Source organism: Octopus sinensis, linkage group LG30, assembly GCF_006345805.1.
Source record: "Octopus sinensis linkage group LG30, ASM634580v1, whole genome shotgun sequence".
In the NCBI taxonomy this organism is placed as follows: Eukaryota; Metazoa; Mollusca; class Cephalopoda; order Octopoda; family Octopodidae; genus Octopus; species Octopus sinensis.
In genome coordinates, this window is record NC_043026.1 from 2,446,762 (window position 1) to 2,461,172 (window position 14,411).

At 40.3% G+C, this 14,411-nt stretch overlaps 1 protein-coding gene across 1 annotated transcript in view; it reads left to right on the forward strand.

Annotated features, from left to right (window-relative positions):
- Positions 1 to 12,258: 12,258 nt before the first annotated feature.
- The window catches only part of LOC118768594 (putative uncharacterized protein DDB_G0282133), an 18,953-nt gene continuing 16,800 nt past the window's right edge, over positions 12,259 to 14,411 (forward strand). Inside the window, exon 1 of the mRNA XM_036515374.1 lies at positions 12,259 to 14,411. This exon is cut by the window's right edge and continues 366 nt beyond it. Coding sequence (XP_036371267.1) covers positions 12,308 to 14,411 — 2,104 coding nt within the window. The 5' untranslated portion in view covers positions 12,259 to 12,307.

The window sequence follows — 14,411 nt, forward strand, 5'->3', positions numbered from 1 at the left end:
TCAGAGGAAAAGAAGAAAGTGTGAGGGCAGAAAAGTGGGAAGGAGGTGTTTCAGGAGAATGATAGGGTGAGAGTGAATGTAATGAATTGAGAACATGGGTGGTGGGGTAGTTGATGGAGGGAAGGTAGGAGAGGAAGTGATGCCTGGAGAAGAATGAAGAACAGCAGGATGATGATAATAGTGGAAATCCTTACCTTATTGAGAAAGGATATTGATTGCAATAGTCAATAGAATAGAAATAAAGCTGAAATTTCCCCTTCTGTGTGGCCCAGTACCAAATGTTCCACAGCTGCTCAATGGCTGGGGTCCCTTGCTCTACATGACAGAACATCTTCATATCTGTCCCTACTGTAAAAAGGGAATGTTTTCAAAGGATGGGTTCCTGTTGTTCTAATTAACAGAACTATCCACTTATTGTATTAATGTGCTATTAAGGCTGTAAAAGGGAGAGTAAGTCATTCTTTCCATCCATAGGCACCATGGGTAAGTGCTGGTAAACCCTTTGCTCTCCTGTGCCAGGGGTGTGGTGAAGATGCATGCAGCAGGACATTGGATGACTAACAAAGCAGAGGGGTCACTGGACCAATGGCTTGAAGGTTATTATGGTCAAACAGAAGACCTGTACCATCAGCACAAGTGTAGTTAGAGTGTGTGCCACCCAGGGTGGCCCTTCGATTTGCTGCCCCAGGACCCCACAAAAATACATATTGCCTACAGCAAGCACAAAAATGGTGTCACCCCTGGGCCACCACAAAGAATACATATTGTATACAGCAGACCCAAAGATGGTGCCACCTCTGCCCCACCTCTAGCTATGCTAGTGACTGACAACAGTTTGAGTGTCAACAAGCAAGGTGCTACAGTGGGGTAGCCTTGTCATTGACCATGTTCGGTGCACTCTTGTACGCCACTTGGTATTTGGCTTGGCGGCCCAAGAGGCAGTCTGGTGGTGAGGGTCAGTGCCAACTGTGTTACTGCGTTACTCACAGAAGTGGGGAACCTTGAAAGGATGTAGTAAATGTGACAGCAGTGGTTGTAAGTAACTGGGAGGGGCTAGCAAGAGCTCTGCACACAGGCAGCTTGCTCCAGTGGTTACAGTGAGTGCTGGTTGAGTATTCCACAGACACTTTGTACTTGTAGTTATATGAGGAGAGGGTTGTATATGGGAAGTAAAATAATCTAGATGGATGAGGAAAGAGGGAGTCTGGAAGACGAAATGGAACCAAGACATTGACAGACATTGACTGTTGCTGTCCATGGACTGAAACAGGGAAATGATGATTGACATTTACTCTTACTCTTTACTCTTTTACTTGTTTCAGTCATTTGACTGCGGCCATGCTGGAGCACCGCCTTTAATCGAGCAACTCGACCCCAGGACTTATTCTTTTGTAAGCCCAGTACTTATTCTATCGGTCTCTTTCGCCCAACAGCTAAGTAATGGGGACGTAAACACACCAGCATCGGTTATCAAGCAATGGTGGGGGGACAAACACAGACACGCAAACACACACACACATACATATACACATATATACGACGGGCTTCTTTCAGTTTCCGTCTACCAAATCCACTCACAAGGCATTGGTCGGCCCGAGGCTATAGTAGAAGATACTTGCCCAAGGTGCCACGCAATGGGACTGAACCCAGAACCATGTGGTTGGTAAACAAGCTACTTACCACACAGCCACTCCTACGCCTATTGATTACTTACCCTGAATCAATTCGTTATCCTGTCACCTGGCAGGTCAATAATGGTGGATTTTGTTGCATTGTCTATGTTTATTGTTTGTCTTCTGCAACATAAACAATCTTCAATATAATTGTCCTAAATCATGTTATTCCACCCACTTTGCTTTCCTCATCCCTCCAGCCTATATTCTTCTTCTAACACTCACATAACCGTTCTACTTAGATGTATTAATTTCTCTTAATTCCTCTTCAGTTAATTGCTCTTCCTCAATTTTCACCTTTACCGTTATTTTGGTTCAAATTTACAAGCGACGACAGCTAAGGGGCGATAATTCCCCACAAACATAGAAGAGTTACCCCCCTTGAGGGAAATGTCAGTTTGAAGAAACGTAAATATCTAAATTTGTTCAATCTGTTCAAGACTGGAGTCGAGACTGGAGGCCTGAAGTAGCGGCGTGGGACCAGGGAAGCTGAGGGAAGACACCACCTTATGACGACTCATACCGTTTAACGAATATTAATGCATCACTTCATTTATTATAATTCTTTTGTCATTTTTGATATTAATTGATATCTATCTTTCTATCTGTCTGTCTGTCTATCTATCTGTCTGTCTATCTATCTGTCTGTCTGTCTATCTGTCTATCTATCTATCTATCTATCTATCTATCTATCTGTCTGTCTGTCTATCTGTCTGTCTATCTATCTATCTATCTATCTGTCTGTCTATCTATCTATCTATCGGTGTATCTATCTATCTATCTATCTATCTATCTATCTATCTATCTGTCTATCTATCTGTCTATCTGTCTATCTATTTATCTATCTATCTACCTATGTATGTATATATATATATATATATATATATATATATATATATATATATATCATCATCATCATCATCATCATCATTTAGCGTCCGTTCTCCATGCTAGCATGGGTTGGATGGTTCACCTGGGGTCTGTGAAACCAGAAGGCTGCACCAGGCCCAGTCTGATCTGGCAATGTTTCTACGGCTGGATGCCCTTCCTAACACCAACCACTCCGTGAGTGTACTGGGTGCTTTTTACGTGCCACCGGCACGGGGGCCAGGCGAGGCTGGCAACGGCCACGAACGGATGGTGCTTTTTACGTATATATATATATATATATATATATAGAGAGAGAGAGAGAGAGAGAGAGAGATAATTAGATAGATATACAGTAACATGCAAAAGTCTTCATCTACTTTAAACTCGTGTAAATTTCTACCAATTGCCAACCTATAAGTCGATGTTTCACATTGTGTTTTTTACAGATGAAACATTGGCCCTGTTGGAGTCATTTCCATACCTAATCCTTATATTTTGTAGTCGGGGTTCTGAATGAGAGGCGAAGATGCGAGACGACCACCAAAAACGGTCATGCAAAAGTTTTCAGCCACCTCACAGAAACCAATCAAGATACAGTGTTTGAAAACAGAAAAATGTCTATAATGAAAATTTATTGCATAATGTTCATTTCAGAAATTTACTGAACATTGTTAATATCTTGTAGCTTGCTTACCAACCACATGGTTCCGGGTTCAGTCCCACTGCGTGGCATCTTGGGCAAGTGTCTTCTGCTATAGCCCCGGGCCGACCAATGCCTTGTGAGTGGATTTGGTAGACGGAAACTGAAAGAAGCCCGTCATATATATGTATATATATATATGTGTATGTGTGTGTTTGTGTGTCTGTGTTTGTCCCCCTAGCATTGCTTGACAACCGATGCTGGTGATTTTACGTCCCCGTCACTTAGTGGTTCGGCAAAAGAGACCGATAGAATAAGTACTAGGCTTACAAAGAATAAGTCCCGGGGTCGATTTGCTTGACTAAAGGTGGTGCTCCAGCATGGCCGCAGTCAAATGACTGAAACAAGTAAAAGAGTAAAAGAGTTAAGAGAGTATCTCGTGTGGCTTCCTTTAGCTTGAAAAATTGCTTCAATGTACCTGAGAAGAGATGTGTACAAATCCTTCACCATCTTCACAGGTATGAGATGCCATTCTCTGTGGCTGATCTCCCACAACTCTTCAAGATTGCATGGATTCTTCTGACAAACACTTCTCTTCTGTTCTGTCCACATTTGCTCGATGATGTCAGGGCTCTGAGCTGGACAATCTTTAAATAACGGTAACACCTTCATCAGCCAGACTCTGTAGTGTTGAACATAATCTGTGGCACAGACCTCTGTCATGCTGAAAAATCTCACCTTCATCCAAGTCTTGTATCAAATTGTCCTTCAGCAACTGAATGTATTTGGCATTGTTCAAGTTATCGTCAATTTTAACTAACTTTCTCGAACCATCAATTTTTGTGTATCCCCAAAGCATCATGTAATGTGGATCATTTTGCTTTCCTGGAGGCCTTCTAGCAAGTTCTCACTTATTATATATATATACTAGCATTATGACCCGTCGTTGCCGGGTCATAGTGCTAGTGCATGTATATATGTGTATATATATGTGTACATATTACAAGTACATTTATATATATACATCTACACATAAAATACAAAATACAAAGTTATATCTTGATATCGCTAGTAATAACAATACTCAAAATATATAACAGATTGGAATTGTAGGCCCGTCTCTTGCAATTTCGATCAATTGTATCTTGTCCTACCTCTTGTATAGAAGTGTGGCTACAATCCAGCCTACCTCTACTTCTGGGGGGGGGGGACATTTTAAATTTTTTTCCGGGAAGTCCTACATCCCAGATATAAGGGTAAAAATAAAATATTTCCACTTTACAAGGTTCGAGTCGATTACTTCCTTGCACGCTCCGTTGACTCGAACCTTGCTTCAATTGTGGCAAATTTACCGCCTCTGGTTAGATACTTGATATCTTTCATAGTCGCACCAAGACACTTTTCAATGGTGCTTTACTCCAGGTGTTCAAATCTTTTTTCTCTACATTGTATACTTTATAGACAATAGGCTTTTCTTTAATTTAATTTTTTATTATCCATCTGGACTATTCCATTTCTGCATGCTAATTTTATTTTTAATTTATTCCCATTCATGTGAAACCACTTATTCAAGTTCAAGTCATTGATGCAATTTTATACCAATTGCTATTTTTACTTTTGTTATGTTACGATTATATTATACTTTAGTTTGATTTTAATTATTACTTACTACATATAATTCAATTGTTATTATTATCTCTAATTTTTATTGTTAAAGTGAAAGTATCTGACATAAAATAGAGAAATGTTTTTGTTTCACTTTTAACACATAATACTGAAATAGTGGAGAAGATATGATATTGCTATGGGCTCGCTGTAGGCAAGAAGTTGAACATTTTTTTTGCCCATGAAACTACATGGACCCTAAGTAAGGCATGTGTAAAATTTGAATGAAATTGGTTGTGTAGTTCTCAAGTTTTAGGGAAACACACAGACAGATAGACACACATTCTCAGTTTTATATATAGAGAGATACACACACATATACATACATACATACATACATACATACACACATAAACATATATATAAATACATATATATATATAAATATATATATGTACATACATGTATATGTGTATATATATATGTGTGTGTGTGTATGTGTGTATGTATGTATGTATGTGTGTGTATGCATGTATGTGTGTGTGTATGTATGTGTGTGTGTGTGCATGTAAGTATGTATATATGCGTGTGTGTGTGTGTATGTGTGTGTATGTATGTGTGTGTGTATGTGTGTGTATGTATGTATGAATGTATATATGTATGTGTATGTATGTGTGTGTGTATGTATGTATGTATGTATGTGTGTGTGTGCATGTAAGTATGTATATATGCGCGTGTGTGTGTATGTGTGTGTGTATGTATGTGTGTGTGTATGTGTGTGTGTATGTATGTATGTATGAATGTATGTATGTATGTGTATGTATGTATGTGTGTATGTATGTATGTGTGTGTGTGTGTGTGTGTGTGTGTGTGTGTGTCAAATTCCACTCGTTACTCAACCCGAACCTATATTAGAAGACACTTGTCCAAGGCGCCACACATTTGGGTCAAAATCAGCTTTCAAATCACAGCCAGGACATTACTTGTTGTTGTTGCTGTTGTTGTTGTTGCTGACTTGTCGTTCGTTTTTAAACGTATTTCCTTTTTTTTCTTTTAATCTAGATTCAAGCCTGATTTGAAACCCATTCACTGTTCATTGTATTGACTGCTTGGAGAGGGAGAGAGAGGGAGAGAGGGAGAGAGAGAGAGAAAATAATAGAAAGAAGCGAAATACAATAACAACAGAAGAAAAATAAACAACAAACAAACAAAGAACAAAAGAGCAAAATCCAAAACTATCAGGAAAGGCAAAAAATATAATACGTTGATTCCTTAACAATTTGCTAATTGAGATAATGAAGCCGTCGTCGACTGAGAGAAGTCTTCAAGACACAAAAGACAACTGGGACAATGTGAATGATGCCGACAGCGACGGTGAGATTGCAGAACTTGGTAACGATGACGATTTACTTGCGGATCCTAGCAACCTCGGTCGGATGCTGCAAACTATTCCTAAAGGCAAATACTCAGAAACGCAGAGGGACGCTGAAATTTACTGCAGCAGCCAGCAGTATATGTCGAAGGAATTTCTGACACAGACCGACGGGGCCAAATGGCAGATATCGGGTCAAATCGATGACAAAATTAACACCAACAATGCCTTGCGTGATTGTTTGGGTCTTTACAAGTCACAAGAAAGCATTTGGCAGAATAGTGACGAGGACCTTGTTGATAGGGAGGAGGAAGAAGAGGAGGATAGAAGCCAGAACCCTAATTATACCCCGACAGCCGTTGACTTTATTCACGAACCTATCCCACATATTTGGGACCTTTCTTCTTGTGGTTCTACAAATCTGACAAACAGGGTTGATTTTAACATTCCGAACTCATCGGATGACTCTGAAACGTGCAAGGGTAAAAGCCCGGACTCAATCGAAATAATGGCACCAGATTCTCAGCTCCAAAAATTTGCTCCGTGTTTTGTCACAAGCAGTTTGGATGATAGGGACGATGCCCCTACATCCACTTTGAACTCACCGTTTAAGATATTTCAAAGTCACGTTAAACCCTGCGAGGATTTAGATTGTAACAGGCTCCTACACCAGCCAAGTGTTACTCATCGATCTAAAGACAGGGAATTGCAAGATTCACCGAAGAAGAATACACCTAACCAGAACAGATTCGATCACGAGTCTTGTGATGGTTCTAAACTCGACTTGGACGAAGTTTGTGAGCTGCCATTTAGTGAAGGTAACGCCGAGGCGTGTGGTTATCAAAATTCATACTCATCTTGCATTACTGTGAGTAGTGATGATGAAAATACTTACGACAGTTCGCTCAAATCACACCATTACTATAGCAACAGATATTCACCATCTGTCGATACGCTCCAGAGAAAGTGTCATTTAAGTGAAACCGATATCACTACTCCCACCCCTGATCTTCCAGATAATGTGCTGCAAGTTTCTTATGAAGGCCACCAGAAAAATGAACGCGATCACAAGCACCAACACGACGACCTCATTGTAGTAAATAAATTGGAAGCTTACAAAGAGACGTTTGTGTTGAGTCACGGGACTAGTAATGAGACATGCAGAAGTTTTACACCAGAAACACAACACCAATCTCAATTGTGCAACATTGTAAAACCCTCACAGCATCCGGGTCTCAACCACTTATCTGTATTTCGCCCTCGAACCTCTCCTCCTCAGAGCGCCAGTGTCGTTAACTGTGTTGCTACGCTGCCTTCGCTTCCTCAGTCTATTGTTCGTTGGGACAATGCCTCGGGTTGCAGTTCAACAGACGACATGAAAGGAAACAGCAAGCCAGTATTTAAAAACCTGAATATTTTGGATGACCGACCAACCTATCCAGGAATAACAGACTCTTCAGAAAAAATAACCGAAGAGTCTTTAGGCAGACCAGAAAACATCGGTAATATATTAGTAAAAAATCCTCAGCTCGTAGCAAACACAAACAAAGATACATCTACATCCGCATGCACAAAAGCATATGCACACACAACCACAGATCTAGATACAAATACAATCATAAATACAAACACTGACCGGTCCACAGTTAAGACTGGCAAAAGTGAAACGCAATGTAGTCTGCCAAGATTTTCTACTACAGAAAAAACGCAGAGATTTCCGAATCAAGTCGACAACTCCTCCCTGAACTCAAACCCGAGGGACTATCGAACTATCCCCAACTGGGACCCTGTTGCTGTTACAAGAAATACTGTTATTACAGGGGACAATCGTAGCATGAAGAAGCTCCCCGAAGAGAAAACCCCTCACAGCGAGGGCAGAATCGTGAAGGTTGTTCAGCGAGACACTGACGAAACTGATGCAAGTGAAAAATGTATTAATGATAATAACTTACTAAATGTCGATGAGAAGTATCATAGAGAGGATGTATATAATGATGTATATAATGATGCCACTACATTATATGGATCACAGGATGGTAAAGATATCAAAAATAAAACTATTCGTCATAACCAATATACCGATAACACGCTTACATGGGGAGATGCATGTAAAGTTATCAACCCCTTGTATGAAACATGGGATAATAAAGATATGGAAAACGGAAGATGTACAAACCTCGGCTGCAAGAATAATGAAAGTATTCCCTCGAAAGATAGATATAAATCTAAAAGCGAAATCGAGAAAGAAGACAGAAGCGAAGAAAAGGAAGAAGAATCGGTTAAAAGCAACAGCAACAATAATAATGAAGATGCTGATGAATGTAATAATGTAGAAGAAACCGAAGAAAAGTGTGACCTCGTTGATACTCTGTCTCTCAACGCAGAATCTAGAGACAGTGTTAATCATTCTGGTGTTTGTAGTCTGAAGTTGGATAAGAGAAACTACTTCAGAAACAGCGACGATGATTTATTAGCTGTGACCGTTGGAGAAAAGAATTATTCTGATGCCATCGTCCCGTCTTACTATACTGCAGCGGCTGTAGTAAGTGTGGGAAGGGACGATTGTCAGATGTACGGTTCACAGAGGGAGGGGGACAGCTACAGCCAGAGTAATAGTAGTAGCTACATCTTCGATGACTTTGATTGCATGAATTCAGCCTCGCAGAACGAGACCTTTCATTTTAAAACTCAGACAGAGGAAAACCAATTGAAGAAGAAGAAGAAGAAGAAGAAGAAGAAGAAGAAGAAGGAAGAAGAGGAGGGGGAGGAGGAGAATCTACAAAACCCCATACAAGCAACAATGTTTTAGCAGAAACAGAACCAAAGCATGAGCCCATCAGCGAGCCATCTTATTGCAATAGTCTTACTAGTGAAAAAGCAAACTTCCTTCATGCAAGCAATTCACAGATGGATTTATTTAACGTCTGCAGTGACCTTTTGCCAGATTATAGCCCCACGAAAAAAGGTGAGGCAAGAAATGGTCGATTTTATCCTAATATCCTGGATGTCGGGGAGAACCAAATAAGTGAAACAATAGAAGAGCAAGTAGAAAGCAATAACATTTGTTTAGCAAAACCAACACCTATTTGTCAGCCCATTAATATTCTTCCCGAATGCGAAAATACCATCAAACGTAGCTCAGAGACGAATACTCTAAACCGTAGCCAAAAAAATATTGTCGAAACGTGCTCGAATGATTTTCGCAATTTCTGCAATAATGCGTGTGTTCTCGTCAATGAAGAAGAGGAGGTTAAAATAACAGGTCAATCCTCAAAGAATATGAACTCTGATTATAAAAACTTGGACGTAAGTCGAAATCTGATGGGCGCATGTAACAGTAATTCAGATGTAGGTGAGAATCGGCCAAACACAAATTACGGAAACTCAGGTAAAAGCGATAACAAACAAGAAGTATCATACAAAAGTAAAAGTAGTTTAACTGAAACAGAACCAACATGCCAACCCATTGAAGTTCTATCTTATTGCGATGATGCAGCCAACAAGAAGATAAGCCTTCCTTATACAAGTAGTTCACAGACGAGTATCTTCAACGGCTGCAGTGACGTCTCAGACTATAGTAAAAACAATAAAGATGTAATCAGAACTGATCGATTTTATCCCCAAATCCAGGTTGACGAGGAAAACCGAAAAAGTGAAAACAAAGAGAAGTACGTGGAAAGCAATAACAATTGTTCAGCAAAACTAGGGTTGAGGTGTCAACCCATTGTTATTCCACCTAATGACAGAGATGCCGTCATATATAATTCACAGGTAAATGTCCTTAACTACAACAGAAGTGATATTGTTGAAGTGTGTTCGAAAAACGTTCGTAATAATGTTCCTGTTGACGACAATGCAGAAGAAGGGGATAACGAAGCGAGCCACTCTACAAACATGAACACAAATTATAGGACTTTAAGCGTTAAACGAAATGCAACTGACGAAGATTACAGTAACCCTGATGGAATGCAGACGAATTCCAGGAGGGGAAATTCAGATGAAAGTGAAGATCCAATGAACGCCAATCGCAGTAAGACAGACGTAAAGGGAAAGTGGACAAACACGAATGTTCGTGGAAACTTAATGAATTCGAATTATGTAAATTTGCATATAAGTGATAATTGTTTGAATGAAAATTGCAGGAACTCAGAAGTTTGCGGAAATCAGACGAACACGAATCACAAAAAGGAGAAGGCAGAGGAAGAGAGGGAAAAAGAAGAAGATGAATCTATGAAACCCGACAACAGCACGAGTGGTTTAGCTGAAACGGACCCTAGATGCCAACCCACTGAAGTTCCATTTCTGTACTATCCTGCAGCCAGCGAGAAAGAAAATGTTTATCACAGAAGCTGTTCCAAGATGAATAATCTTAAGGGTTGTTGTGAGGCTGAATTAGACGATGAACACACCAATAAAGATGTACTCAGAAATGATGAATTTTATCTTAAAATCCAAGTAGATGAGAAGAGGAGGAATGAAAAGAAAGCAGGGAGTGTGGAAAGCAATGACTGCTATTTAGCAAAATCACAGTTTATTAGTCAATCCGTTGTTGATTCACTTAAAAGCAGAGATGTCCTGGAACACAGTAGAAGTGACGCTGGTAAAACATGCTCGAATAACGCTAGCAGTTTTTACAATGATAGAGCTGTCTTCACCAATTCAGATGAGGATTATGAAAGAGCCGAATCCTTAATGAGCACCAACGTGAATAACAGAAATTCTGACGTAAGTGGAGAACAAACGATGAGAGTCAATCACGGAAATTTGTACGTAAGTGGAGAACAAACGATGAGAGTCAATCACGGAAATTTGTACGTAAGTGGAGAACAAACGATCCCAAATTACGGAAACTTGGATGTAAGCGGCCAACAACAAAACGGAGACTCAAACTTGAACGGAACTCGAATGAAAACAAGCTACAATAAACCTGAAGGAAAAGAAGAAGAAGAAGAAGAAGAAGAAGAAGAAGAAGAAGAAGAAGAAGACGACCAACAAGGACAAGAATGTTTGGAAGTCGACGATAGAAAGAAAAGTTTAGTTGGAATGGAATGTCATCGTGATGTCGTTCTGTTGACGTGTAGTGATGCAACCATTGAAAGAACAAGCGTTTCTCACACAAGCAGTTCACAGATGGTCGTCTTTAACGACGGCACTAACGCTGTCTCAGATTATGGTCCCACCCACGAAGATGTGACAAGAAATGATCGATTTCACCCTACAATCCTGGCTGGCGAAGAGGATCGAAGAAGCAAAACTGAAGGGGAGGAGTGTGTGGAAGTCGATAACAGCAGCATACGTTTAGAACCAGCAGACTCGTGTAAAGGTGTCACATGTAGATCACAGGCGAATATCCTTAACCAGAACAGAAATGATATTATCGAAGCGTGTTCAGGTGAGGTTCACAATTTCTGCAATGACGTCCCTATCCTCAAAAATGTAGAAGAGTTCAAAGAAAAAGTCCAATCCTTAAAGCGTACGAACTCAGATTATGGAAATCCGCACGCAAGTCAAAATCCGACGAAAGAAAATCCCAACAACCCAAATGTATGTGGAAATCGAATGAATGCTAATTACGGAACATCAGGTGTAAATGGAAATTTGACAAACAAAAACTGTGGAAAGTCAGACATCACTAAAATTCCAACAACAGAAGAAAATTGTGGGAAATCGAAAGAAAGTGGCAAACTGGTCGACGCAAATTTCAATGAGTTAAACGTAACTACAAATCAGATGAACACAAGTTATAGAATCTCAGAAGTAAGTGGAAAACTAACGAAGGAAAAGCTCAGCATCACGGAAGACGGCAACGATGAGGAAAAAGAAAAATCTAATAAAATTCACAAAAGTACGAAAAATTTAGTTGAAACGGAACGGAAGCGTCATCTGGTTGAAGTTTCGTTAATGTGCAATGAATGCAACGGGAATGCAAACTTTTCTCACACAAGCAGTTCACAGACAAAGATTGTTAATGGCTGTAGTTGCACCAATAAAAATGTTGTCAGAAACGACGAGGAGAAGCAAAGAAGACAGAAGGTCGAAGAGCACGAGAAAAACAATAAGAGAAGAAAAGCAGAGTGGAAGTGTCAGTCTGTTGTAAGTCTATCCAGAGACAGAGATGTTAGCATACACGGCTTACAGACGAATATCATGAACTGTGGCAGAAACGGTTTTGTCCAAACGTTTGCGAATGATGTCCTTAATTTCTGCAATAATGTCCATGCAGTCGGCAATGTAGAAGAAAAGGAAAACGAATCAGGGCATTGTTCAGCGAGGATAAACTCAAAATATGGAGATTCAGGCGTTTGTCGAAACCCGACGAACGCAGACGTATGTGGAAATTGGAATAACACAAATGATGGAAACTCGGTAAATTCAAAATGCAAAAAATCAGAAGCGAACGGGAGTCAGACAAAAGCAGACGACAAAACCCCAGAAAAAGGAGATAAGGAAGGAGAAGGGAAACTAGTAAGGAAAATCCTCAAAGGCAACGGTGAAATAGAAACAGACCGTCACACCATTGAAGGTCATTACGGAAATAATGCAGCCAGCGACAGAGCCAACATCTCTTACAGAAGCAATTCACAGATGGATAGATTTAATGGTGACACCAATAGTGACGTCACCAATGATCGATTTTATCCCCAAACCCAGGAAGACAAGGAAGCCCGAATAAGCCGAAAAGAAGGAGGGCATACGGAAACTGATAACTGCCGCAGCTCTTTAGCAAATCTTGGTTCCCTATGTCAACCAGTTGGTATTCCACTTATTTGCAGTGATGCCATAAGCAGCTTGCAGACGAATGTCTTAAATCAGATCAGTAATGACCGTGTCGAAGGGGGTTCAAATAACGTTTACTCTTTTTGCAATAATGTCCCTGCTCTCATCAGGGCACAAGATGACGAAACAAATCAAAGCTCAAACAGGATGAATGCAACTAACGGAAACTTGGATGTAAATCGAATTACATCCAATTGCGGTAAGTCAAACGACATTGGGAAGCGGACGAATTCCATCTGCGGGAAATTAGAGGCAGAAGAAAATCGGGTGGACGCCAGTTGTGGAAACTGGAATGTAAATGGAAAAAGAACGAGTGAATATTGTGAAAATATGCACGTAAGTGGAGATCAACCGGGAAACGCAGACGTAAGGGAACATTCTAGAAATTCGAATTACGTTTACTCAGATATAAGCGGGGATAGAGTGAATTTATATCACGGAAAATTAGAAAACGGAGATAAGGAAGGAGAAGAAATGTCAATGAAAATCCACAAAAGCAACAATGATTTAGTTGAAACGGAACCGGAGCGCCATCCAAGAGAGGTTCCATTTCCATGCAATATTACAGGAAACGCGAAAGCAAACTTGTCTGAGGTAAACAGCTCAAAGGTGAATAGCTTCAACGGTTGCAGAGACGTTGTCTCAGATACTGGCCTCGTCATTAAAAATGCAACTAGAGATGATCGATTTTATCTGAAAACCATGCCTGGCGATGAAGATGAAAGGGAAAAGGAAGTGGAAGTAGAATACGTGAAAACGTTCAATAGCAACAGTTCTTTAGCAAAACTAGAGTTAAGATGTCAGCCCGTTGATAATTCAACTCTGGATTCGCATACCACAGTACATAAGTCACAGGAGGCTAGCTTAAGCAACAACAGCAGCAGTGATATCGTCGTTGGACGTTCGAATGTCAGTCGAAATTCTGGCAGGGCTATCCCTTTTCTTAACAATGCGGAAGATAATTCACCAAGAAAGTTCTCAAACGGAACTAACCCAAATTACGGAAACTCAGACGTAAATGGAAATTTAACGAATAGAAATTACGGAAATTCGGAATATGAAGATAAGGATCAAGAAATATCTAAGAAAATCGACAACAGCAACAATTATTTAGGTGAAGCGCAACCTAAGCATAATCCCACGAAGGTCCCATTTCTGTGCAATGCTGCAACAAGCAAGAGGACAGACTTTCCTTACACAAGCAATTCACTGATTCACAACTCTCATGGCTGCACTGATGTTGTCTCAGATTATAACCTCATTGAGGAAGATGTGGCCAGAGATGATCGATTTTCTCCTAAAACCCAGGCAAACAAGGAGGCCCGAGGAGGTCAAAAGGAAGGAGAGTATGTGAAATCCGACAAGAGCAGAAACAGCTCTTTACCTACAATAAGTCCTGTTTGCCAGCCCGTGGCTAATCCACCTGGATGCAGTGATGCCATAAATTGCTCACAGAGCAGTAATGATGCTGTGA